This window comes from Agelaius tricolor, unplaced genomic scaffold (assembly GCF_023055355.1).
Source record: "Agelaius tricolor isolate 1412-34295 unplaced genomic scaffold, bAgeTri1.0.p SCAF_71, whole genome shotgun sequence".
Taxonomy (NCBI): Eukaryota; Metazoa; Chordata; class Aves; order Passeriformes; family Icteridae; genus Agelaius; species Agelaius tricolor.
This window is the reverse complement of record NW_027269331.1, coordinates 423,422-451,153: the sequence shown is the minus strand read 5'-3', so window position 1 is coordinate 451,153 and position 27,732 is coordinate 423,422. Positions and strand designations below refer to the sequence as shown.

The following is a 27,732-nucleotide window of genomic DNA, read 5'->3' as shown; positions in this document are numbered from 1 at the left end:
CCAGCTCCTCTGCCCTCCCTAAGCCTCGGGAAAAGCTGCCGTGAAACCCTGCGGAGGGACAGCAAGGAGCTGCTGGCTGCAGAGCCCCAGCAGTGCAGGTGACCCTACAACATCCTCCTGCTCTGGGCTGTGGGGTCAAATAAACCCTGCAGTGCCTGTGCCTCATCCTGCCCCACCTCTGAGGCTCCTCTGGCGCTGTGGATGAGCAGCCAGCCCCGGGAAAAAGCCTGGAGGTGCCAGGGCCGTGCTGGCAGGCCAGAGGCATGGCACTGGAACAGGCTCGAGGTCCTGCTGAGCTCCTGGGCTGGCTCATCTCCGACACAGCTGCTCTGAGGATTCACCCTCTTCTTACACAGCTTGGCTTTCAGCAGACATTCTGTCTGTTCCCAGCTCCTCTGCAGCCAGGGAAAAAGCACTCTGCCACCGTGACACCCCTGTCACCAACACCATGACACACAATACCAGAGCAGCTTCCCTTCAGGAATTGTCCCAGGCCAGGCTGGGTGGGGCCGGGAGCACCCTGGGACAGTGGAAGTGTCCCTGCCCATGGCAGGGGTGGCACTGGATGGCTTTAAGGTCCCTTCTGCCCCAAACCATTCCGTGATTCTCTTTCTGGGGAGCTACACTCCAAGCCCACATTGCTCTCAAGGCCTGGAGCTGCACCCCAGGAACGGCTCCCAAAACGTTGGGGTGGTGCAGAGAGAGGTTCCAGTGGTGCAATATTGATTTTGGCCCAGCTGCACTGTTGTCCTCAGGAGGGGAGAGCTCTTGGCTCTCCTGGCTGCAGAGAGCCTGGCAGTGGTCTCTGGGATGGGTCACTGTCCTGCCAGGGGATGGCAGTGGGCTTTCCCCACTCCTTTCTCAGGAAACCTCTCCTGGAATTGCTCTGGAGATCTCCCACACCAGCCAAAATACGTGTGCTTTCTCCAGAAGAGGCAGAAGTAGATTTAGGTCAAAAATTACTATGTATAGAGCAGAGAAGCATCTCCTCAGCCATCTGCCATGCACCAAAGCCAAACTCCACTTAGAGCCTGATGAGGCTTTAAAAAATATATAAAAACCTGACTGGCTTCCATTCAGGGCTTTCAAACCACTTCTGCTCTTTATGGGGCTGTCCAGACATGGCTCCACTAAGCTGCTGTCCATCATAAATAAGCTCTTGGTTCTTGCTGTCGAGGAGAACATTAACCCCACTTCTGCCTCTGCTCCAGGAAAGAGTTCCTTGGAAGAGCCCTCATGTCCAGCCCCAGCTCTGCCAGGCTGATGGAGCACATCTTCCATTTCCTGCTGCTTCCAATGGTCCTGGGAGGAACCTTCACACACACACTGAGAAAACAATTTATTCAATTAACCTGCCCTGGTAATCTCCATGGAGATCCTGCTTCTCTTCCCTTTCTCTGCTCCTGTGCCTGCTTTTTCTGGATTATGCAAAATCCCTCTTTTCCTTGCTCTCCACTTTCCCTGCTTCACCCACAGCCCATCTATGATTTCCAGATCCCAGCCAGGATCTTTCTTCCTGCTTCTGTTTCTCCCCTCCATGGCCAGCAGAAATGCAGAGGCCTCTGGATGCCTTTTGCAGACATGGCACAGGGGCATCCCCGTGCATGGCCCTGTTATTGCTGCATAAATCCCTTCCATGGCAGGGCTGCACATCACCAACAGGCCAGGCTTCAGGATGGAGTCCCTTTCATCGTGGAGAGATGAGAAATCATTTCCCCTCCTGAAGGAGATGCAGCAGATTTATTGTCCTGACTCAGCCCCCAGGTGTGTGTGAAGGAGAAAGGTCAGCACAGAGTTTACAAACTCCGTCAATATTCCTGCCCTAGGAGGTTTTCCTCTCCCTGACAAACTAGTTCAGCAATGCTGGTTGCTTGTTTGATGCCTTTAATAAAGGCAGAAGGACACAGATATTTTGCTGATTTTTCACTCATCTGCAGTGAATCAAGCAGCAATCCACACCACAGAAATCATGGCTGATGCTGGAAAATCACTCCATTCTCTCCATCCCTGGGGTCACACCCAACCCCAGATGAGGACAAAAGCTTCTCTGAATTCCTATTTCAAAACAATCTCAAAATATCTGTCCAGAAGCCAAATAATCTTGTTCTGGTTGTGATTTAAAGAGGGCTGGTCTGGTTTGGGACTTTTTAAGCTATTATCATATTCTTAAATTAAAACTCCAAGCAGAAGTCCCAAAAGGGGAAATGAACCTGCTCTATTCCAACTTCACAAGAACAGTTTGCTCTGGGGATTTTTCAAAATTAAACATATCTGTGAAACATTGCTTGTTGAGTGAACCATGGCCCACTCCACATCAAGATCACATGTGGAACGAGCTCTGATGTCCAAGCCATTCCCTGTGTGCTCTCCCTCCATGCCTTGTCCCCAGTGCCTCTCCAGCTCTCCTGGAGCCCCTTCAGGCCCTGCAAGGGCTCTGAGCTCTCTCTGGAGCCTTCTCCTCTCCAGGTGAGCAGAATCTCCCCTTCCTGCTGTCCAGGCTGTGGGATCAGCCCAGGGCACAGGGCATATCCAGTTTTTCACCCACCAACACCCCCAAGTCCTTCTTGGCAGGGCTGCTCTCAATCTGCTCATCCCCCAGCCTGGGTTGATCCCGAAATTTAGCATCCCTTTGCTCTCAGGTAACTCTGGAGCACACTCTTTATTTGTAGGCATGGAAAGCCGAGCACCTGACCCTTCCTGGTGTGTGACGTTTCCTCCTGCACCTCGGGCAGCTCCACCTGCAAGGCTCAGCCCAGGAGAGGAGCACTCCCCTCTCCAGATGGTGAGAGCTGCTGTCAGCCCAAGGAGGGGAATCACAGCTGACACGGAGACACAAACTGGCATGTGGGAAGGTAGACAGCAGAAATCTGTGTGATGGCTGAGCTCTGTCACTCCCCGTGGGTGATTTCCTGTCAGAAACCAGCCCCTGCTGAACTGAACCGCACACCTGATCCCACACATTTGGAACAAGGATGCTGTGCTCAGCTCTGGATCCTGACAGAAGCTGCTGGAGCTCAGCAAAGGCCTGGAGCAGCTCCATGCCCAGGAGAGGCTGAGGGAGCTGGGGCTGCTCAGCCTGGAGAGGAGCCCCAGTGAGAGAGGACTCAGCCCTGGCTGTCCCTGGCTGTCCCTGTGGCTGTCCCTGGGTGCAGGAGGTCAGAGCAGGGCCAGATTCTGCTCCAGAGCCCAGCAATGGCCCCAGAGCCACAGGCAGGGACTGAACCCATGAAATTCCAGCTGGACATGAGGCAGAACTGCTGCCCTGGGCAGTGCCCATCCCTGAGCAGAGCCCAGAGAGGTGTGGATCTCCCTCCCTGGGGACATCCCAGGCCCCTCTGGACATGTTCTGTGCTCTGGGATGGCCCTACTGTGACCCACTGTAGTCCCTTCAGCCTGACCTATCCAGGAATTCTGTGATTCTGTGGTTCTGTGGTTCTGTGATTCTGTGCTTCTGTGCTTCTGTGGTTCCATGAACTGTAAGAGCCCCTCATTCCAGCTGTCTGGGAGCTCCCAGGATCCGAGGCACTGCTCCAAGAGGGGTCCCAGTTCAGCGCCGTCCAACCCCAGCTCTCCTCTCTCAGGAGCTTTTTTTGGGGTGGAGAACAACTCCCTGCCATGGTGACTCAGCCACCCTTGTGTTCCACTTCTTATTTACACTCCCCAGTGGTGAAGCTATGGCACTTAATGGCTCCCAGGGCCCTATTTCATCTTCCAAATATACATCCCCATTGTGCTGCCTGGACTGCCTTCATTCTATCACAAGCTGACTGCAGGCATCAGTCATGGCTGTGATAAACACAAACTGCCCTAATATCATCTCCCAGGCTGTGAAGAGCCTGATCTCAGCTGTGCTGGAGCCAGATGGAAGAGGGAGTTTGGAATAGAGATTTACACTCTGTTAAATGTATGTGACATTTAATTATGACTTGCGAGAGCTTCTCTCTCATCCAGGGTAACATGAGGCTGAATTCTGCAAATAACAGGAAAAACCCAGATAATTCCAGCTCTGCTGCTCCAGCCCCAGCCTTGGGCACTCGCTGGTGCATTCTGCAGCACAGCCCTGTTCCCGGAGGATTTATTATCTCAAATGCTGCATCACACAAACACGAGGAGCTGCTCAGGTTCAGAAATAACCTGCCTGAATCCCTAATGAGGGCACTGAGTTTTGCAGCCCTGGCAGGAGCTGGTGTCCAGTTGGTCTCTGGTTGTTTCTGCTGTTGCAGAGCTGAGGAGCAGCCCAGGGGACCTGACCCCATCCTGTGCAAATGCTGCAGGGACAACCAGGGAGGTCAGGCAGGTCCCACGTGGGTGGAGAAGCACCTTCAGCAAGGTGGAGTGAGCAGGAGGCAGTTTTGGTCATTGGTGGTGGGTCACAGATCCTGGGAATCCAGCAGCTCCTGGGACTTCAGGATGGATCACAGCTCCAGACCCAGGAGAGGAGTGAGGACAGGATGAGGATGTGGCTGCACGGAGGTTCGTGCAGAAAAGTGAGGAAAAATTGGGAGAAAACTCCGAGGGTGTCCCCCAGAAATTCATCCATGCCTGCCACCTGCCAGGCCAAGCTGAGCCTGGCTTTCCATGGAATGGAGAGCAGGGATAGACAGTAAAGGGGCTTGACACAAGGAGAAACAGCTCACAGTGCTTTGGCAGTAATGTGTGCTCAGGGAAAGGCTGGCTAATCAAAAGGAACACGCAGCTAAAAATCCTGTTGATGACTTCCTATTTTGTCCTGATATCCTTGGTGAAATCAAGGTCTTTTCTCCTTTTTTTTTTTTCTTTCTCCAGCAAGTGGAAAGTACAAATATCAGTAAACAGGAGCCCATTTAACACCAGACTTTCAGCAATGGCTAAGCCTCTATCCAGCTCCTAAATTCTGATACTGATCTGCTCCCCAAATGCCTGCTTTCCAAAATAATACAGCCCTTTTCTCCAATAAAGCATAGCCTTTAGGCAGCTTTAAGGGTGCCTAAAGGAAATAGGACCAATTTGTTTCATGCCTGGAGGAATATTTCTTTTCTGGCAAATGAATGTCAGAAAGGCAGTGTGTGAAAATGCAGTTTTCCTGCATGTGGGCAGCTCTCTCTCCCTTCCCAGGCAACAGCCCCACACTTCCCAGCCCAGTGCTTGGATGACAAACAGTCTGGAGCACTTTTGGAGCAGGTACAATGTCGTATTTATGCAGAACTGAGCCAGGATGGGTTTCTCCACAGCTCAAGGCAGAGTTCATGGTATCACAGAAGGCTTTTGGTTGAAAAAGACCTCAGAGCTCATTTCATTCCCACCCCCTGCCATGGGCAGGGACACCTTCCACTACCCAGGTTCCTCCAGCAGCTCCACCTCCTTCTGCTTTTGGCCCCAGGGCTGGAAAAGATGTCCTGGAGAAGCTTTTTCCCATACAGAAGGCCATTAAAAGCCTCCTGTTCCCAATAGTATCCCATGCCAGGCAAGTCCCGGAGGGCAGGATAAGATTTCTCTGACTGTAGGGTTTTGATTCCCCCCTGGGGGAAGAAAACTTCCCCATCCCCATCTGACTGGCACATGCTGGCAGATCAGAACAATAGCCAAAGTCAGAAATAAATGGGTTGAATAATTCAGTGGGCTCTGGAACATGGGAATGGCAGAGAGCATCGTCAGGAATAGGAAAGCACAGCTAATAAAAGCAAGAGACAGAGGGAAATTTATTAAACATTTTTCAGACAAGAACATTTTGCCGCTCGCAGGAAAAAATATTAAGCTGGAAATGAGGGAAATTTTGTTCACAGATGGGCTCTTTGATAGGAACTATATAAAAAGCTGAAGAAACATTTGATTAAAGATTGGGAGAGAAAAGCTTTCCGAAAAATGAGCAAGCTTAATTTCAATTTTCCGAGGGCCAGATCCATTCCTTTGGTTCCTGCCTGTGGAAAGAAGCCCGGGCCTGGTGCCTTTTGGGGCGCAATGAATTCCTCCCCCCTGACCTTGGAGACTCAGTCCCATCTGGCACGGAGGTTTCAGCTCAGTCCCTCGGTGATTTTGGAGCCCTTCTGATGCTTTTTGGCACTTGGCCACTGCCCAGGGGCAGAGCACTGCTGTCCCGTGGGAGCAAACTTGTCGAGGACTTGTTAACAGGAAAAATCCCTCATTAAGTGCAAGGAACATGAAGATCCTTCTTGAAGTGCCAGGGGATTTACTGGCAGACACAGCTCTGTGTTGCAGGAATGTTTCTCCATGTCTCTGGGAGATGTTACCACCATTTCTCCTCCTTCTTGTCCTTTTCTCACCCACAACCCCTCCTCTGAACCTGCAAGTCTCTAAATTTACTTCTAGTTCTGCTCTCACATCAGAATGGGTCATTTCTATCACTCTTTCCCTCTCTGTTTGCAAACCCCACTGCTTCTGACATTTAAAAACTAAACAAAGCAGGCTAAAAGCTTCTGGTCTTTGCAGGAATAATGATTGCAAGGGTGATCAAACTAATCGATGCTTGCAAGCAAATATGTGTGAATAATCCCAAGTGCTTGCTGGCAGCCTTGTAAAGGCAAACCAGAGCAGGCATGGGCTAGAAACAAAGAGGTGGTACAATGGGAACAGCTAAATGCCTGGCATAAAATCACCAAAACCCAGGAAAATGTCCCCCTTAGGAGCAACAGCTTCACCTATGCAGTGAGAGGAATGGAGGAGCTTCATCTCAGCTGGGGCCATGAGCTTTCCAGGAGGCTGTGGTTTGTGGAGCAGGGATGAGTGGGAGGTTTAATTGGTTGTGGATTTATTATTTGGGCTGGCCTGAATGAAAATGAGAATTCCTGTCCCAGCAGCCTCTTTTCTTTTTTATTTTCTTGACTAAGTGCCTAGCTAGCAGGGAGGAAACAGGGCTCTAAAAGAAACCAAGCCTTTTCCACCACAGGTACGTATCAATGTAATCTTCCGGGCCATAAATCCAAATTTAATCTGACATGAGAGTACAACTGCAGTCCTCATGAATTCACCTTCCTTGCTTACATGTGTATATAGAGGGCTGCCTGATTTATCCAGCCAGGAGGAGCTGCTCGGTGTTTCTTTTAACAGCTGAGGCTTTATCTACCAATTCCCACTCCCCTGTGTCCATTCCTGAGCAGCTGATTTGAATTTATTGAGATCTGTACTCCACCTCAAAGCAGATCCACTTCCCCTTACAGCTCTTTCCCTTTTACCAAGGGAAATGTGAATATTCATCAGCCCCGGATGTAGAGACATCAGAAAAAATAAGAAATTGCCACTCTGAGGCCTCTTTTCATTGCTTTTATTTTTTTCAATGGCACTTTTCTGCTAAACCAAGAGTAACATCTCTTTCACATGACTGTGCTGCTCTGCAAAGCAGAGGGAAGGACTGATCACACCCAAACCCGGAGCTTAATTCCCTGAATCCCACTAAGAGGAAGGGGAATTAGGGGAAAACCATCCAGAGATGGGGACTTTAACTTCAAGGGGCCACTTTACAATGTGGAAAGCAAATTAATCAATTGTCTGTGTCAGTCTGCTGGTAGAAAGTCGCCATTTGGGGCTGACTGTACGACTGAGGTGGCAAGGTTGCACTCCTTCAGCCCAATTCCCTCAAAATCTCAGCCCAGTTCCCTCACAATCTCAGCCCCATTCCCTCACAATCTCAGCCCCATTCCCCTCACACTTTCAACCCCATTCTCCTCACAATCTCAGCCCCATTCCCTCACAATCTCAGCCCCATTCCCTCACAATCTCAGCCCAATTCCCTCAATCCCATTCCCTCACAATCTCAGCTCCATTCCCTCACACTCTCAGTCCCATTCCCTCACAATCTCAGTTCTGTTCCCTCACAATGTCAGGCCCATTCCCTCACAACCTCAATCCCATTCCCTCACAATTTCAGCCCCATTCCCCTCACAGTCTCAGCCGCATTTCCTCAGTCTCATTCCCTCACAATGTCAGGCCCATTCCCTCACAATCTCAGGCCCATTTCCTCAATCTCATTCCCTCACAATCTCAATCCCATTCCCTCACAATTTCAGCCCCATTCCCCTCACAGTCTCAGCCCCATTGCCTCACAATCTCAGGCCCATTTCCTCAATCCCATTCCCTCACAATCTCAGCTCCATTCCCTCACACCCTCAGTCCCATTCCCTCACAATCTCAGTTCTGTTCCCTCACAATGTCAGGCCCATTCCCTCACAATCTCAGCCCAATTCCCTCACAATGTCAGGCCCATTCCCTCACAACCTCAATCCCATTCCCTCACAATTTCAGCCCCATTCCCCTCACAGTCTCAGCCCCATTGCCTCACAATCTCAGGCCCATTTCCTCCATCTCATTCCCTCACAATCTCAGCCCAATTCCCTCACAATCTCAGCCCCATTCCCCTCACAATCTCAGCCCCATTCCCTCAGCTCAATTCCCTCACAATGTCAGGCCCATTCCCTCACAACCTCAATCCCATTCCCTCACAATTTCAGCCCCATTCCCCTCACACTCTCAGCCCAATTCCCTCACACTCTCAGCCCCATTCCCTCACAATCTCAGCCCCATTCCCCTCACACTTTCAGTCCCATTCCCCTCACAATCTCAGCCCCATTGCCTCACAATCTCAGGCCCATTTCCTCCATCTCATTCCCTCACAATCTCAGCCCAATTCCCTCACAATCTCAGCCCCATTCCCCTCACAATCTCAGCCCCATTCCCTCAGCTCAATTCCCTCACAATCTCAGCCCCATTCCCCTCACACTTTCAGCCCCATTTCCCTCACAATCTCAGCCCCATTCCCTTCACACTCTCAGCCCAATTCCCTCACACTCTCAGCCCCATTCCCTCACAATCTCAGCCCCATTCCCCTCACACTTTCAGTCCCATTCCCCTCACAATCTCAGCCCCATTCCCTTCACACTCTCAGCCCAATTCCCTCACACTCTCAGCCCCATTCCCTCACTCTCTCAGCCCCATTCCCCTCACAATCTCAGCCCCATTCCCCTCACAATCTCAGCCCCATTCCCCTCACACTCTCAGCCCCATTCTCTCTCACTCTGTCCCTCACACTCTCATCCCCATTCCCTCACAGCCCCTCAGTTTGGGGCCATAGCTTCAGCTCCTCTGTCACTATCGGGGCTGTAGCAGCAGCCCTTCCAAAACCCAGCATCTTCCTCTCTTAGCTTTGTTAACTTTAGATTAAATATAGGAGCAAAGTAACATCAAAGTATCCCAAGTGTTAATGGCCTTTTGAGGGGACAATCCTGTTTCTGTGGCCATCCATAATCTCAGTGTGTCCTTTGATTTTTCCAGCTTGCATTTCCAGTCTCTGGCCACCTGCCTCATCTTTCCCTTCCCTGCCTTCCTCCTTCCCCACATTTTCCATCACCAGCACACAGCAAATATGTTTAATTCCTTCACTCTAGTGCCTGTCACACTGTTCTGTAGCCAATTGCCTTTGGATGTGGGATCCCAGGGCTTTTAACTGCCAGAGGGCAGGGTTAGGTGAGATATTGGGAAGGAATTGTTCCCTGTAAGGGTGGGAGGCCCTGGCACAGGGTGCCCAGAGAAGCTGGGACTGACCCTGGATCCCTGGCAGTGTCCAAAGCCAGGCTGGATGGAGTTTGGAGCACCCTGATTTAGTGGAAGGTGTCCCTGCCCATGGCAGGAGTAGGAATGGATGTGCTGTAAGGTCCCTCCCAACCCAAACTAGTGTGGGATTCCATGATTTCTCTCCCAGAAGGGCCACCCAGTGCAGCTCTCCAGGCAGAGCACAGTACATCATCCCCATTCCCGGACACTTTCCAGCAGGAGCCAGATCTCTGGGCACTTCCCAACGAGTCCCCCGCGCCCCATCCTGCACCCAGCCCCGCAGTGCTCACTGTTAGTGCCATCCCCAGCACTTCACTTCCTCGTTAGGATGTGTTAACTCATTTAATTCTCTCTCAGGACAGAAAGTGCTCATGTTTAATGAAGTCTCTGCAGAGCCAGAGCTGTCTGGGGAGACTTAAAACAAACCCTCCAGCAGCTGGTCAGGGTGTGATTAATGTTGCTGTGGACTCCAGAGGAGCCAAACTGAGGGGACAAGAACTCCAATACTCCCACGCAGGGTTACACACTCTGCCCTGGCAAACAAACCTCTTTCCTTCCCAAAATCCTGGACAGCTGGTGGTGAGGGATGTAGTCAGCAAGGATATCCATCATCTCTGCTGTTCTCAGAGGGTCAGGGTCAGGGTTAGGGTTTTCAAGCAGAAATGGAGACTTATTTGGTGAAAGCTGGGGATGAACTCACCCAGGCACTAGCCCACAAGGATTTCCAAGCCTTTGGAAAGGCAGACTGGCTGCTGTGGCACTCCTGACCCTCAAAAGCCTTTTTCTATGGAAAGGAGGATACTCTGGGGTGTACACCTGAGCCACAGTGCCATGGGATGGACAGCAGGAGGGAATTCCTACCTATACACTCTTATTTCTACTGCCTAAGCTCCTGCAGGTATAAAGACAACCCAAAGATGCCTTTTCTTTGTTCCCCTTTGCACTTTTTCTGACAGTAAGTAGTTAAATCTTTGCATCCTCCACAGCATCCCAAATCCTTCTGTCAGGAAGAAAGCAGTGGCCATGCCCCTCGCTGGGGTCCAGAGTAGCAACCCACTCTGCCATGGCACTGTCACTGAGGCAGGGAGGAGCTGGGGTCACTGCAAGCAGCTCCACGCCTGTGATCCCCCTCAAGGAAAGCTCTGACAGCCATCAAGGAGCACAAAATAACTTGGCAATGATCCTGTGTCACCAGCAAAGATAACCAAGTTGCAATCAGCTCCTGACAGATAGTGCAAGGAAATTCATTTCACAAGTCATGGCTGCTAACAAATGTAACTTCCCCAGCACCTGGGGCACGCTCCGTGCCTCTCCACCTGCACACCAGACAATGAGCAGCTTTATTCCCTTTTTGCAATGCTGAAGCCTTCCCCCAGCTTTTCCTTTGTGCACTCACTACAAATTCTGTACAGCAACAGATCACGGCCGAGCTCTGCTGTTTGACATCCAGAGTGCTGAGGGAATTGTAGCAGTCAGCTGGAAGCACTGGAATATTGCCTGGGACACAGTTGCTGGTCAGAATTTGGGCCTTCTGCTGCAGGGGGTGAGGCTCTCAGAGTCCTCCTCCGGGACTGTACAAGTGCCCCTGAATTTCCAGAGAGGTCAGCAGACTTTACCAGCAGCGGCATTTACCCAGCGCCCTGCCAGGGGAACGCTGCAGCTCCAGAATGTCACGCTGCGATGCTAAGGCTGTAAAAGCACGGCTTTCCCCCTGATAGATCATATTTCTATGTCACAAGCTAGCAAAGTTGTTTAACTCTGCAGTGCCTGGCAGCAGGGTCACCTTCCGACAACACCAGCAGCACAGCTAGGTGCGGTCATCCCTGCATTTCCTCTCCTGACCCCAAAGGGGTTTTTCACCCATTCTTGTGCAGGAGCCATAAATTCCTTCAATCCACTCACCTGCTCCTTCTTCCCCCTCACTATCTCTGCCTCGGGTGTCTGGCAGAGCTGGGGGTGCTCACCTGGAGAGGAGAAGGCTCCAGGGAGAGCTCAGAGCCCTGGCAGGGCCTGAAGGGGCTCCAGGAGAGCTGCAGAGGGACTGGGGACAAGGCATGGAGGGACAGCACACAGGGGATGGCTCCCACTGCCAGAGGGCAGGGATGAATGGGACATTGGGATGGAATTCCTGGCTGTGAGGGAGGGGAGGCCCTGGCACAGGCTTGGAGCAACCTGGGATAGTGGAAGGTGTCCCTGCCCACGGCAGGGGTTGGAGGCACATTTCCCAGCAGGCACACACACAGATCAATCCCTCTGGCCGCTGCTGGGGCCGGCAGGCTGATGCAGCACTTTCATTCCCATTGTGAATTGCTGCCTTCCTCCTCATCCCTCTTTATAATATGCAGGCCTTTTTTATTTCCCCCCCCCCCCCCTCAGTTGCTTATTCATGCCTTAATGCCACTTGATTTCCAGTGGGCTCTCAGAGCCCTTTCTGTGCATGCTCTGCCACTCTACTGGGATTTTCTGTGCTCCCTAAACAACCTCTGCCTGCCTTTCCTGCAGAGACACCTCACTGAGCTGGGGTTACACAGCCTCCCCCCTTGGAGTTGCCATCCAGCTGAACGTGGCCACTGTCAAAGTGGGATGGGAATAGCAGCAAAGCCTTCGGAATATACAAACAGGCTGAGTGAGCCCCTCTGGGTCGCTGCTCAAAGGCAGGGACACCTCCCAGCAGAGCAGCTTGAGCAAGGTCTTGCCCAGGCCCACAGCCTCCCTGAGCAACCTGTTCCAGTATCTCACCACCCTCAGAGTGAAGAAATTCTTCCTAATATCCATCCTGAGCTTCTACTCTCTCAGTTTGTACCCGTTGACTGCAGCTCCTGCAGAGCTGGGAGAGTTTTTTAAGCAGAGATGGGGCTGGCAGAGTCCTCTCTGCCTGACCCACCTGCAAACGAGGCACCCCTGCCCTGCCTTTTGCTGTCTGCTCTGTACAAAGCCCTTTTCATCTCCCAGAGGGGTTTCCTGAAGGGATCCTGCTCCTTAAACCTCCACCTTTCCCTGCTCCTTTCCAGCAGCTGTTCCACCTGACTTCCTTTCCCGGATGAGGAGGAAGGAAGGAGGGATCACAAACCCTCCCGTGGATATTGACACTGCTATTTGCTGATCCATTTAACAGGCACTCTTTCCTTGATCCATTTGCTTTCCAAGGGATTTATTTAGCTGTTGCTGTGAGGTCTGGTGCACCTCCAGCTTTCACTTCACTAAAAATCCTCCTGTGGGAGCAAGGACTGAGCCTTTGCATGTGCCCATGGGTGTTGTTCCTTTTCTGTGGGGCTGACCAGGGATGGATGAAGATAAAACTCCTATAGAGGCAGCCAAAAGGCCTGTCTAGACTAATGTGATCTTCCAGCTTACTCAGTGAGGCTGTTTTTCCATGCCCAAAGCACAGATATTTTAACTTGCTCCTTAATTTGCTCCTTAAAGCAGTTAGCAGAATTCCAATCATCAATCAGTCCTGGCAGCCTATCCAGAAGGCATGGCCAGGAGCTGTGCATTAATTGTGAATGCTTTGCTGAATTTACTGCATGGCAGCACCAAATTTTTCACCCTGAGATGAAGCATGGATGTGCTGCTTGGCACAATCAATACTTTCCTGGGTTGCTAGGAAATTATCAGGGACTCGGTGCCCACGTGTGGGGTATTACCACCCTCCCTGGAAGGCACAGAAATGTGTCAGCCCCTTCCCTGCACTGCAGCATCTGTGGGTCAGCCTTGGGAACAGGCTGGGCATCTCCCTGAGCTGAGGCAAAGCAGTCATTGTCCCACTCAGCACTGGTCAGGCCACCCCTGGAATGCTGTGCTCAGGTTTGGCCCATGCTGTACAGAAAAGGGGTGGGACAGGGCCCACAGAAAGGCCCCAGAGATGACCCAAGGACTGGGAAAGGCTGAGAGCCCTGGGTTTGTCCAGCCTTGAGAAAAGAACGTTATCACCATATTCTGGGGTGGCTGCTGAGAAGATGGAGATTCCCTTTGGCAGAAAAGATGAGGGGTGAGGGGTGCAGTTTTTTTCCCTGGGGATATTCCAGCTGGACACAAGAGATATTTTTTCTCAGTGAGAAGAATCAGCTATTGGAATAATCTCCCCATGAGGAGAAGCAGAGGACTCCTCAGCTCTGGACACTTTCAAGATTGATCTGTAAGGGTGCTGGGCTGTCTTGTCCCAGAAAGGTTGAACCAGAGGATCCCTAGGCCCCTTCCCACCTGATATTCCAGGGTGTCCTGCACACCCTTTCCTTGACCGCTGAATCAGCTCCAGGGGAGGCAGCCCGGGCTGGGGCAGGGGGCCTGAGAGAAGTTCCATCGTGGCTGGGTGGAGAACTAGAGAAGTTCCAGACACCTCTTGGTCAGAGCTGCAGGCGTGTTGGGTTTTTAGGACAGACAATGAAAACCTTCACTTCCCAGAGAATTCTTTAAGGGCTCACAGGTGGCACTGCTGTGTCCCAAACACATGGGCTTATGCTGTTTTACCCTTGGAGCAGCTGCCAATCCATGCTGCTCCAGTGGGAGATGCTCACAGGAGATCCAGAGGCATCACTCCCTTTTAATCAGCCTTGGCTGGGCAGCTTATTAAATTTTGTTTATCTTAACCGAGCTGCGTTCAGCTTCAATTAAAATTATCCCAAGACTTTGCTTAGCCCTGAACCATGTTGTGAGTCCCTACAGATGCCCAGAGCCCCCTGATGGTGTCACTATGTCCCAGAGGGAGCTGTGTGCTCCTCAGCAGCCCCATCACAGGTCTGCTCTCACAGAAAAGCCTGGCCTAAGTCCACGACCTCTTGCTTTGCACCAAAACTTCGATCATCAGAGCCTGAGGATTTTGCTGGTCCCATTTCCAGCACTTCAACACTTTGCTGCTCAGCCTAACAGGACAGAGCAGGCCTTTTTCACTCATTACAGTAAACAGAGCCTTAATCCAGGCCCTTAAATCTGTCTAGATTTGGAAATAATTACAAGCAGCCTCCTAACTTGTACCAAGTTTGATTTAAGCCTTAATGTAATGGTTTATCTGGAGAGCAGGAAGTAAGCTGCACTGCCAATTAGGAGCCATCTGTTTTCCCCTAATCTTTTGCAGGCCTCAGACCAGTAAACAAGAGCCACCACAGCTGGACCATCACTGGTGCCAGGCAGAAACAACCCTCCAGGGCTGCCTCTGGGGACAGTGTCCTGGGGTCCTCGTGGATGAGGGACCCCTTCCAGCCCTGGGATTGGGATAGGGATGGCAAGGTGGGAGGGGGACGCTCTGGAGAGAGGGTCAGGGACCAGCATGGGTCAGTGCTGGACAGGAGGGAGAGCTTCCTCAACAGAGAGGACAGGCATCATTGCTTTGAGCAGGATCTGACACCCTGACACCTGGACAAAAGCTTCTCTCCAGGGCAGAGGGGTGGAACAACCCTGGCCAACAGGGGCTGGGCAGATTCCTCGTGCAGAAACAGCTGCTTCCCACCTCCGTCCTTAGAGCAGCCCAAGGAGCACCTTCCAGCCTGGAGAGGTGATTGCAGCTGGGAGAGGAGCAGGGCAGCCCGAGGCCAAACAATTCCCTGCCCAGAACAAGACAGCAGGGACAGCCACGTGTCCCCAACAGCCAGCACAGGGACACGGCTTTCCCTGCTGCCATGCCTGCAACAGCCTCTGGCTGAGGATGGAGCTGGAAACAGAGCTGGCTCTGCCCCTGGGCCAGCTGGTCACCAGAGCCAAGCACTTCCAGCAGCTCTGGAATTAATATCAGCCCTGGACAGGAGCACACCAGCCTTGCTCACCCCTAACACCTTCTCCAGGTAGTGTTTTTTTCCAAAACCTCTGCTCTGAGCCCAGTGTTTGGGGAGCTCTCTGGGGCTGCTGAGAGGTTCCTGCCCTGCCTGGTGCAGGGGCCCTGCACAGGTGAGTCTCCCTCAGCTCCCAGGGCAGCAGCAGCAGCAGGGAGATCCCCGGGAAGGTGACTCAGAAATTGCCTTTGAAAAGTCAGAATCTGGGGGCTCTCTCTGCCCCCCTCCCACGCAGCAGCCTCAGAGCAGCCCTTGGCTTCTCAGAAGGTTTCACTGCAACCTTGCAGAAGCTTGCTGGGGTTTTACACACCAGCCATCAAACTACCATAAAACAGCAATTAGAGAAGGATCATTTACCAGATGTTATCACCTGCCTTCTCTGCATTTTCTCCTGCAGCTCCTGGCTGCAGCATTTTGCTCAGGTGCCACCTGTGCTGCTCTGCCCAGGGTGGCAGAGGAAAGCCCCACTGTTTGAGGAGCAGCACAGGGACAGGACGCAAGGCTCTGCCCCAGCCCAGCCTCAGGAAGCTTTGGAGCTCTTTTTCCTGGTTTGGGCTTCAGTTCATGAATCTCCTAAAGTGCCCTTTGAGCCAGCAGATTGCTGTGGTTCGTAAAAGAAGATGGGAAGCGTTTTTCTGGCTGAGTTTTTGCTGCTGGGTTTTTTCAGCCAGCAGTGCCCAGCCAAGCCCCGGTGCTTTACAGCCCTCACTAATGCACTGGTGCTTCCCAAAGCACACTATTTACAGCCCTGCCACAGCAGGGAAGCTGGAAGGTCCCCACGGCAAGCTGTTTATCATCCTGAGCTGAGCACTGGGCTCTGCTTCTCCCCCTGAGCATCCCCTCTGCAGGCAGGACTCTGAAACATCCCAGTGGGCTCTGCCGTGACTCAGAAATGGCCACCGAGGCGTGGGGGCTTTCAGTTCCTCAGGGATTCAGGAAGAACTCCCCTGCTGGGGCCAGGTTCCCTGCAGAGGAGCTGCTGGGTGCTGCACACACACCCTCCCACCAAAGCCCAGGCTGGCCCAAACCCCCCCAAAGGGCTGCTGCCCGTGGGGGATGAGGCAAAAAGGCTGAGCTATAATGTCGGGGTTTTGGGGGACTGAGCTCTTACACTGGGCTCTCCTTGTCTCCCAGGAGGTCCCATTTGCCCAGAGCAGGACTGGGACTGGTGAGGGTCACCCCCAGTCACCTTCTGCAAAAAGGACCTTGGCAAGGCCATGCCTGCCCTTTTTTTCCCCCTCTAGACTCAGGAGATTATTTATGTCACCTGAATAATGCAAGACCAGGTGCTATCACTGTGCTTCAGCAGCTGGAGGACAGAAATTCCCTGAGGAATTCTCCGTCCTGCCCTCTCCATGCCCACAGGAGGAGCTCTGGGTTCAGCTCTGCCATCAGGCATCAAAACCAGCACTTGAGAGCTCCAAGCTCAGGGTGTCTGTGAGCGTTAATTTAATATTCTCCAGGTGCTGTGCACTATCCCAGGTGAGCGTGTAATCTGTCAGATCTCCATTATTAATTGTCAGCTCCAGCGTGAGTAATTGTGACCCTCCCCCAGTTCCAAGCTTGGGGAAATTTACATTTTTCCGTTTGCTCGGTGTAGTAACGAGGAGCTCAGCTGGCTGGCAGTGAAAAGCACCCAGGGAAGCACATGCTGGAGCAGTGGGGGGAGCTCCACAGCCGTCAGCTGCCTGCTCTCTGACTGCATCATCCCCTTGGCTTCCACTTGGCTGGAGGATTTGGGATGCTCGAGCAGCTCTGCATCAGCCACCACCTGGGAATAAAGCTCAGCCCCGAGTGGGCTCCACTGCCGTCCTGCTCAGCCTCTGCTCAGCACCAGCGTGGCCCCCAACCCACACCTCCTACTCTGCAAGCGGGTTGGACACCCCAAAAAGCAGGAAACAGCAGCTCTCCAAAGAAATGCAGGAGGATAAACAGGCCTGAAGGGCTCGGGGAGGAGGGTGGGAGAGTGGGATCACTGATGGACAGAGGTGCCTGGTCCCTGCACTCCAACAATCCCATTTGTTGTCCTTTTGGACTGTATCTTCATGGCCCAGGTTGTCTTATTAAACAGATTCGCTCTCGCCATTGCAGAGTGGCCCTGGCATTGGGGATGGCTGGGCAGATCCAGGAAATACAATGCACATGGCATGTTGTGGGGGTGTTTTTCTTCTGCTTTTAGCAGCTCAAATACACAAATCACAGAATCCCAGAACGGTTTGGGTGGGAAGGGACCTTAAAGATCATCCAGTCGCACCCCTGTCCAGTCTGGCCTTGGACATTCCAGGGATCCAGGAGCAGCCACAGCTGCTCTGAGCACCCTGTTCTCCTCTCCAGGAGGATGGTGGACCCTGGGATATATCATTAACAGCTGGTACCAGGACAGTTTGCTTTTATTTGGGGTTGTGAGGACCCCCCCTGCCTGCCTGTGACCAGCCTCTCCTTCAACTCCCAGCACAAGTCTCCTGCACAGATGATCCCATGTCACATCCATAAAGGCATTTAATCCCCTTGTCTCTCTGCACATCAGGTGGGTGGCCATGCCACCCCTTGGGACCATCTGTGACAACGGGGACAATCCCCCCCAGCCTGGGAATGGGGCCACCTTCAGCCACAGGGCAGTGACTTTTGGGGATCATATCCAGCCGGCATGGCTCAACGCTTCAGCTGCATCCAAGGGGGATAAAGCCTCCCAGATCAGGGGCACTCCCTGGCTGTGTGCCAGGGAGAGGACTCTGACTCCTTGGGAGGGTCAGCCCCTGCAGGCAGAGGAGCATCGCAGCCAAAAGCGCTGATGCAGGCGAATCCAGCACGCCATCGGGAGGAAGCCTCTGCCCTCCGGACTATTTTTGGTTTGTTTTTGCCAACTCTGGAGCCACTGATCTATGATATTGTCACTGCTGTGACTAAGGGCTCTGCAGTTGGAGGAGCATCAAGCAGGGCTTGGAGAGAGGGCTGCGCGTGGCTCTCGGGGGACCGGTAATGGGAGAGAGCCCTTCACCTCCTGTTTACACTTTAATGCCCATCCAGGTTATCCATTATTTATTGCCCATGTATTTATAGAGCATTCCCAGCACACACGGGGCTCTGCGGGCGGCGGGGGAGAGGGCGCCCTCTCCTTTGGATGCCGTGGTTTGAGCAGAGCAGTCAAACACCCCCGGGCTCAGGAGGGGCCATCCCTCCCCTCCTGCATCCCGCGGCTTCGCCATGAGGGATTTGTTGTTTCCCTGCTGGGCTGGGGTGGCCTTCTCTCCCTTGGGCCCTGAGCACAGCAAAGCCAGGCCTGGCTTTGGGCTCCCAAAGCCCTATTCCCTTGGAAGGGAAGCCAGCACAGCCCAGCACTGCAGGGTCCCACTTATTTGGGGTGGAAAAACCACGCTGGTGTCTCCAGGGGGTCCTGATCCACGGCATTCCCATTCCTCCGCCACTGCAGGAACCAGCTCCTGGCTCCATAGGGCTGTGACCACGACCGAGGAGCAGCCCCCTGGCCCTGCCTTGGCCAGCCTGCGATGTTTAAATGCAACAGCTCTGATACCATCTGAAAACATGCACCAAGCAGCTCCGCCGTGTCCAGTTCCAGCTCAGGGAATCCATTACAGGGGCTGCAGCAGCGGCACTGGGCCACCAAAAGGAGCCACCCCATTCCCGAAGTGACAGATGGGGCCTGGCTGGTGCCAGCTGGGACGCACGGACACCACGGGAGCCGTGCAGAGGGAAGAGGGGGCGGCGTGGAGCACCGGGCCAGCAGTGAGCCTCTGCCAATCCCAGGGATGAGCTCTTCCTGCAGGGATAACCATGGCCAGCCACAACCCACACGGATGTGCTGTCCCCATCTGCTTTTGTCAGCCCAGCCCGGCCTGGCTTGGATTTCCCTCTTTTTATCCGCTGGTGCTGGGGAAGGCAATTTCTGCCAGGCCACAGGGAAACAGGTTGGCCATGGGACCAGGCAGGACCAGCCTGACCTGCAGCCCCAGCACCATCCCTGGAGCAAGACACAAAATCTGGGAGTTGGCCTCCATCACCTTGAGCCTGGGGACTCTCCCATCTTGGCTTAAAAGCAGATTTATAAACCTTTTGTAATCCCAAGAGGGTGTGAGAAAGGGAGGGAAAGAATCACTTAGGACAAGGCAAAACCAGGACTTCAGTGCCAAACCTCGCCAAATACAGGTGGAAGAATTTTTTTGAAGTGAAAGAAATGTAATTTCCAACAGTTTTATGTGGGAAACAAAAAAATTATTCCTTATTTTCCAGCATTTTACCAAGCATGCTCCTTCAGGGAAATGAGCAGTTCCAGTGTCACAGGTGTGGGTTTTAAAGGGATGCTGCTGCCAGCATTGGCTGAGCAAAGGTCAGTGGCTGGGTTCAAATGCTGCAGTGTTGGCAGTGACACCTCCCACTGTCCCAGGCTGCTCCAAGTACCAGGGTCCAGCCTGGCCTTGGACATTTCCAGGGATCCAGGGGCAGCCACAGCTGTGCCAGGGCCTCCCACCCTCACAGGGAGCAATTCCTTCCTAACACCAAATCTACACCTACTCTGTCAGTCTGAGTCCATTCCCTGTGTGCTGTCCCTCCATGCCTTGTCCCCAGTCCCTCTGCAGCTCTCCTGGAGCCCCTTCAGGCCCTGCCAGGGCTCTGAGCTCTCCCTGGAGCCTTCTCCTCTCCAGGTGAGCACCCCCAGCTCTGCCAGCCTGGCTCCAGCCCTGCAGCAGCTCCTCTGGGCTCTCTCCAGCAGCTCCAGGTGCTGCTGCTGCTGCTGTGTCCCCAGGGCTGGGGCAGCTCTGCAGGTGGGGTCTCACCCGGGGTCTCTCAGGGACAGAATCCCCTCCCCTGCTGAAAACTGTTGAGTTTTTCACCCACCAACACCCCCCAGGTCCTTATCCTCAGGGCTGCTCTCCATCCATTCTCTGCCCAGAGGAGGATGAGGAGAGCCTTCAGCCCCAGTTTGCAGCAGCAGGAAACACAGAGGGATGGAGAGGGAAGGAATGATGCCCTCTACCACTAGAAGGAACCAGCCAAAGCATTCACTGCCTTTTTGTTCCTGCCTTCACTAAAAAGCCATCTGCAAACAAGAGCAGCACCAGCAGCAAAAAAAAACCAGTGTGGGACATGGTGGGAGAGGAACCAGAGCTGTGCTTGCACATCCCCAGGGTGCAAAACCCAAAATAACCCGGGCCACCGCTGATGAGGGGTGAGAGAAGCGATGTCACAGAGCAGGTGGCCTGACAGAGGTCACCAGACATGGCACAAGCAATCAATTCTCCTTGGAAGCATCCAGAAGATAACGAGGCAATGAGTAACGGTCTGTATGGAATTGTAGGAACAAATCACATCAGCCTGACCTAATCTCATCCTGAGACATGGCAATGGCAGACGCAATCTCCCGGCCTTTAACCACAGGAAGTCTTCAATGCTGCCTCAAATGCAGAGTTATGGTCAGGGGGGATGGTGGAGGAGGCTCTCAAATCGATCCGAGCCCGCCAGGGGTTTGAAGGTCTGCACCCAGTGTGTTTGAGGGGCTCCAGGATCCAGCACGACAGCCAGGAATGGGTAACACCAAGCTGGGGTGGGCGTGGGAGCCGGGGAGCTGCTGCACCCCCTGGCACTGCCCTGCTCCCCAAGGCTCACAGCTCTGCCCTGGGGAAGCCCAGGGCGTCTGCAGCAGGCAAGGGAGTCACCACGGTGCCACCAGGCAGGAGCCCCCACGTCCCCAAAGCCACCCTGCTGCAGAACAGCCTGGAACACCTTGGAGCATCTCCTTCCCTCCAAACCTTGGAGCATCTCCACCCTTCAATGTCAAAGGGGTCAGCTGCAGAGAGCCTCATGCTCTCCCACAACCTCCAGCATCACTCAGCCACCATGGTTTATGGTTTCTGGACCGGGAGGGAAGGTGCCTGCCTTTTTTCCTGGCAGCTCCTGGTCCGAGGAGCCTGGAGAAGGACTGGGAGGTGCTGGGATCTTGGTGAGACTTGCCAGGACCTGCTTCACCTGGCCTGACCTCACCCACCCACTGCCTTGTCTTCCAGAGTGCTACCAGTTCCTTATATATAGCAATTAAATGTGATAAATGGGCTGCAAAGCGCTATTTTGGGAGAGAGGAGGCTCCATCTGGGAGTGCTGCAGTGCTGGCTCAGCACGACCCACTGCACACCTGGCTCTCCCCACTCATCGGCCGTGGATGCTGCCCCACACCTCAGGATGTGATGGCACACAGTTCCTGGCATGCTCCCAGGTCTGTTTCTCTGCCCCACCCTTCCACAGGCTCCCTTGGTTTCTCTGGCTGCTGTTAGACACCGCCACTTTAAATATACAGAGTTTGCCCAATTTCTGGGAGCGCAGCACAGGGTGGTCAGCAGCAGCTCAAGGCACCCAGTCACAGCAGCATCCACGATTCACCTGGCCCCTGTGAAGTTCAGGAGAGCTTCTGGGGAAAGGAACCCCAGTAAGAGGAGAAATACTACAGGGAAAAGGTCAGGATGAGAGATCAGGACAGGGAGGACGAGAAAAATCAAGATCCACAAGACCCCCATCCCTGGCAGTGCCCAAGGCCAGGCTGGACAGGGCTTGGAGCAGCCTGGGACAGTGGAAGGTGTCCCTGCCACGGCAGGGGGTGGCACTGGATGCACTTCAAGGTCCCTTCCCACCTAAACCATTCTGGGACTGTGTGCCCAGGATGGGGTTTATTTAATGTGGCCCCAGCCCAGGTCCATGGAGGTATTTAGGCACTGAAGGGGATCCAGCTGCTGCTGCATCTGGCTCTGAACACTGCGCTCCCAGTCCCTGGCTGTGCCTCGCTGCAGCATCCAAAAATCCCGTGTCCACCCCAACACCACACTCCGTGCCCTGGGGCTTGTGATCCCCCCAACCCTGGGCAGCCCCGGGATGCCAGCGGGGATCAAGCAGGCTTGGAAGCAGTGGGAGATAACCCTGCAATGCTCAGGGATGCTGTGGGGTGCCTGGCTTGTGGGGAAGGTCGGGGAATGGGGACCGGGGCTGGAAGGGGAGTGGGACAGCTCCTGGATCCTCCGCGGCCGGAGGCGAGCTGAGACAACCCCCCAGCTCCTCCCTGGAATGGAAGGGGTCGGAGGTAATTCCCCGAATCCTCCCTGGGATGAAGAGCCCCCGTGACAGCCCCCATTCCCTCCCCGGGGCTGGGGGGCACCCCGCAGCAGCCCCCAAAGCCCACCTGGCTGGGAAAGGACCGGGACAGCCTCCAAATCCTCCCCGGGCTTGGCGGGGACCGCGGCATCTCCGGATCCCTCCTCGGGCGGCAAGGGGGCCGCGGCAGCCCCGTGCAGCCCCCAGGAGCCCGCAGCTCTGGCGGGGGCTCGGTGGGTTCGGTGCCGAGCCCGGCTCAGCCCAGCGCGGCTCAGCTCCCCCCGACGGCCGCCGCCCGCGGCGCTCCCCAGCCCATCGCGCAGCGCCGGGCAGCCCCAACCTGTCCCCTTCTCTTCTTCCTCCTCCTCCTCCTCCTCCTTCTCCTCCTCCTCGCTCTCCTCCCCTTCCACCCCCCCGGCCCGATTTGGGCAGCGGCGCGCCCGGCGCTGCCGGCAGAGCCGCCGTGTGCGGGCGCGGCGCCGGAGGCAGCTCGGCCCGGGGGGGCTGCGGCGAGGCAGGCGCGACCCCCCGGCGGCCCCGGCCCCGCTGCATGCCCGCGGGGGCAGCATGGCCCGCAGGCAGGCGCGGCGGGCGGGCGGCGGGCCGCGCTGGCTGCCCTGGCTGGGGCTCGCCCTGCTGCCGCTGGCCGTGCCGCCCGCCGCCGCCCCCGCCGCCTGCCCGTCCGCCTGCTACTGCGTGGCCACCCCGGAGCTGGTGCAGTGCCGCTACGAGCGGCTGGAGGAGCCGCCGCGGGAGCTGCCGGCCGCCGTGCAGAACCTCAGCATCGCCGGCAGCAACCTGAGCGTCCTGTCCCGCGCCGCCTTCGCCGCCCGCCCGCTGCGCGACCTCCGCCTGCTCCGCCTGCGCCACGACAACATCCACACCATCGAGGACATGGCCCTGCAGGGCCTGCCCGCCCTGCGCACCCTCGACCTCAGCCACAACCCGCTGCTGTCGGTGGCCGCCGGCGCCTTCGCCGGGGCGCCCCTGCTGCGCACGCTGCAGCTGAACCAGGCGCTGCTGGCGGCCCCGCTCGAGGAGCAGCTCGCCCTGGCCCTGCGCAACCTCAGCCTGCGGCGCCTGGAGCTGGCGGGCAACGCGCTGCAGGCGCTGCCGGCCGCCCTGCTGCCGCCCGGCCTGGAGGAGCTGGACCTGCGGAACAACTCGCTGCAGCGGCTGGCGGCCGCCGAGCTGCGCAGCCTGGACGCGCCCGAGCTGCGGGGGCTGCGCCTCAGCCTGGGCTCCAACCCGCTGAGCTGCGACTGCGGCCTGCGGCCCTTCCTGGCCTGGCTGCGCGGCGCCGCCGCGAACCGCGTGCTCGACGCGCGGAGCCTGCGGTGCGCGGGGCCGGCGGCGCTGCGGGGCACGGCGCTGCTCCGCCTGCGGCCCGAGGCGCTGGCCTGCGCCCGCGGCGACGGCGGCGAGCCCGCCGAGCTGGAGACCGCCTCCTACGTCTTCTTCGGCATCGTCCTGGCGCTCATCGGCGTCGTCTTCCTCATGGTGCTCTACCTGAACCGCCGCGGCATCAAGCGCTGGCTGCACAACCTGCGCGAGGCCTGCCGCGACCAGATGGAGGGATACCACTACCGCTACGAGCAGGACGCCGACCCGCGCTGCGCCGGCACGCCCGGCCTCTGAGCGCACCGGCCCGGCCTCCGAGCGCACCCCGGCACCGGCCCGGCCTCCGAGCGCACCCCGGCACCGGCCCGGCCCCGCGGCACCACCGTCGAGCCGGCCTCGGGGTGCCCCAGAGCGGGGTGCACCTCCCTGGAGGGCTCCGGACCGGCTCCCTCTTGCCGCGCCCTCTCCGGCCCGGCGGGTTCCCGCAGGGCGCCAGGCTGGACCGTTCCTCCATCGCGGTGTCCTCGGGCGGGGAGCACGCCCGGCTCGGCCCCGGAGCACGCTCGGCCCGGCCCCGGAGCACCGGGAAGCTTCCACCGGGAAGCTCCGGCAGGCGGGATGCACGGCTCGGCACTCACACCCGGGTGTTTGCTTGGCGCAGCCCGACAAGCCGCAGGCAATACCTGAAACTGTCCTGGACGTTCCTGGATTCTCGATTTGACTTTGACCATGTACAGCTCTCTTTCCTATTAGATTTCTATTTGACAGGCGCAAAGTTTAACTTAATTTCTTATTTTTTTCCCTTTTCGCTGCAAGGAAGAGAAAACGTCCAGCTGCTCCCCCCCGGGAAGCGGCGTGCTTTTCCCAGCCCGTTTATCCATTAGGTCTTGTTCAATGACATTTCCAGCTCGTTCTAGGCACAAGGCGATGCAGCTGTAGGAAACGCCTCCGCCGGCTGCGTGCATGTTCCCCGGGGCACGCGCGGGCAGCCCTTTGACTCTAGAATGTAGCGTAGACCTGGCTGTCTCGGCACTTTGTCATTTACAACGAGCCAAGCAGAAGCTCCCGCCCTAATTGCCCTGCCCGTGTTTGCTTTAGTGCCTGTTACTATATCCTAGAGCAAATATATCGAAAGCTGCACCCAACTCCATCGTCTATTTTCTATAAAGCTCCTTGCAAACGATTTCCGAATATCCCCGCGGCTGAGGCGAAGTTACTGTGCTCGGTTTGGCAGAGGAAGGGAGCTCTGCGCTCCTCTGCTTTCATCGGTGCTTAGGAACTTCGCTTGCTGAGCTGGTTTGGTGGCCAGGCATGCAGGGGGGTTTTGTGTGCCTTGGGCACAGATCCTTCCCTGGCAGCAGCACAGGGGCTCGGGAAAATTATCCAGGTAACAGCTTTCTAAAGCAATTTTTCTCTCCCAGGTGGTTTGGTACCTCATTCACGAGGTGCCGGCGCGCCGAGCATCTCCGGCTGCGGGGCTTCCCCAGAGGAAGCTGCAGCTTTTGGAATGTGGTATCTTAAAAAATGCCGAGTTTCGGTGCCGGGATGAAAACCGGAGCGCTGCGTTTTGAGGCGCCCGCGTTTGCCTCTCCCCACAGCGGGAGGGTGATGCGGGCAGCGCGGCTGCCTCCAGCCGTGCCGGGGCGTTTGCCGGGGATGCTCGGGAGCAGCCGGTGCCCGGTGTGCTGGCTCCGAAGTGAGACTTCCGCGGGAGTTGCGGTCCTGGAGCCCGGGTGCGTGTGCGCTCAGCTGCCGGGTGGAAAGCACGGTTGCTTCCATGCCTGGAGGCTCCGGGAGGAATGCAGCCTGGTGCGCGATCCTTTGCATTTTTCCCCTTTGAAATTCCTGCCCTTCAAATCCCGGTATCGAGGTGGGGCGGCTGGGAAGGGAGAGCGGGAGCAGAGCCTGCGGCTGGGCTGTGTTTGAGTTACAGCACTGGGAATCGCAATGATTTTCCTGGATGTTCTGAGCAGACAGCTGGTTCCCCTCTGTCCTGGCTCCTCGGGAATCCTGAGATCCCCACGGCTCAGCTCCTTGTGAAACTTGTTGCATTTTGAAGACCTTTTCCTCAGGTTTTTCCCCCATTGTAGGAGCTTGTGGGCTCCAGTGCCACCTTGTCACTCCATGCAGCCAGCTACAAGGGGAGAAATCTCAGCCTGCCCTCACCTTCACCCACCTCCCTTTCCCACCCCAGTGCAGCCAAACCGCAGCCCCCGAGCAAAGGAAGGGGCCAGCAGGGTGGGTTTGCACATCTGGCAGGGCACACCCCAGCTGTGACTCCACCATCCGTTCATGGGGACAGACGTGGGGAGGGTGAACATGGTGCAGGGAGAATCCTGGAGGGCTCTGCGGGCACAAGGAGGGTGTTGGAGCAGGGAGAAGCCCAGAGGAAGCAGGGAGAAAGAAGGGAGATGTTGGAGCAGGGAACACCGCACCAGTCTGGCAGCAGGCACCAGCCTCTGGGATAGAACACGGGAAGGAAATTGCCTCCAGGCAAAAGGAGAAGTGGCCAAACACTCCCTGTCCCCAAAGCCCTTTCTCTGAAGGGGTGGCTGGTGTGGGCAGCTGGTGGCTCCAGCTTTTCCTGAGGCCAGAGGGAGGGAGGTGGTGGCTTTTGGTGCCCAGGGACGAGGACACGTCTCCTTTTGGCACCAAAAGGTTCGGACCATCCTGGCCCTCCTGACTCAGGGAGGGGGTAGGATGGGGGAAAAGCTAAAGCTGTGGGAGCACGGTTCCTGTGGCTTGTTAGCATCAATATTATTCTGTACAGCACATACTCCACACATGACAAAGAGCAGGAGTAGGGAACCTCTGGATTAGGGCATTGTCACTGAGCTGAGACTCAGAATGTGCTTTTTGGCTTCTCAAAGACAGCCCCGTGTTTGGAGAAGCCCAGATGCCATCATGTTTGCATGCAGTCCCTTTGCATGAAGGAATGTGGACCTCCCAGTGTCCTGAGCTCATGGCAGGAGCACAGAGTCACCCCAGCGTTCCCTGGAGCCAAGGGAAATGCAGGATAGAAACAGCAGCCGTGATGGGAACCAAGCAAAGCATGCTCAGAGCCCCCTGCAGTGGCTCATCACCAAAACAGAGGGGGGAAAAAAACCAAAAAATGTCTATTTTTATGCCCTGCAAATGAAATGCCACTGGTGCTCTGCAACCAGCACAGGCTTTGAGATGTGCTTTTCCTTCCTTATTTTCCAAAGCTCAGAGGTTCCCTGGGCCAATCCAGCAGGTGGGCAGGAAGGCTTGGCTGGGGAGGGGACGTGGGTGGGCAGCCGTGGCTGCACCCAGCCCCCAGAACATCCTGGGGACATTCAGGTGCTCCTGTCACCAAACCAGGGCATCCCTGGTGGCCCAAGGTGGTGCCCAGGGCTGCAGGAAGGAGGCTGAGTGTGGTTCTCCTCTAGTGCAGAAGAGACCAAAACTCCCTGTGTGGTGATGGCAGCTGGATTTATCCAGGAGAAAGAGCTGGGCTGGAGCATCACCCTTGTCCTTGCTGAGCACAGGGCTGTGTGGGCAGGCAAGAAAATCAGCCACAAGCTGCCTTGTCCTTAAAGAAACACAGAATTAATGAGAATTAATTCTGCCCAAGTAACTTCACCCCTCAGAACCTACACACCAGGCTCCTTAGTCCTCACATTCCTTCCTCCCTCCTCACAAATTAACCCAAACCTTCAGAGGGAGGAAAAACACCTCTGCTTTTCATTGATTCCTTTAGGAAAAACAAGACAGGGACACTGCAGTCATACCTTGGGGAAACTGAGGCACAAACAGAGCAGGGTAGAGCTCCTGATAGCAGGGAAGGGCTTGCACAGGGGAAAAACCTCACAGAAATGGATTTCAGTCCTCAGCAGGGTTCACTTGAAGCACTGGTGGTTCGGGATCACCACACCCAGGACAGTGCTCAGTTTGTCCTTCCTCTGCTTCAGGGGTGGTTCATCTGTGCCAAAGAAAGGGGGATTGTCAGGAAGGGCTTCTCCTGTTTACCTGTGGA

The 27,732-nt window shown here is 55.5% G+C and overlaps 2 protein-coding genes across 3 annotated transcripts in view; one reads left to right on the top strand and one right to left on the bottom strand.

Annotated features, from left to right (window-relative positions):
• The window catches only part of LOC139585286 (uncharacterized), a 445,268-nt gene that overhangs the window by 204,215 nt on the left and 213,321 nt on the right, over window positions 1-27,732 (bottom strand). The window lies entirely within an intron of this gene.
• On the top strand, window positions 22,815-24,182 carry TPBGL (trophoblast glycoprotein like). Its single transcript, XM_071417876.1, has one exon. The coding sequence runs from the start codon at window positions 22,962-22,964 to the stop codon at window positions 24,030-24,032; it is 1,071 nt and encodes a 356-aa protein (XP_071273977.1). The 5' UTR covers window positions 22,815-22,961; the 3' UTR covers window positions 24,033-24,182.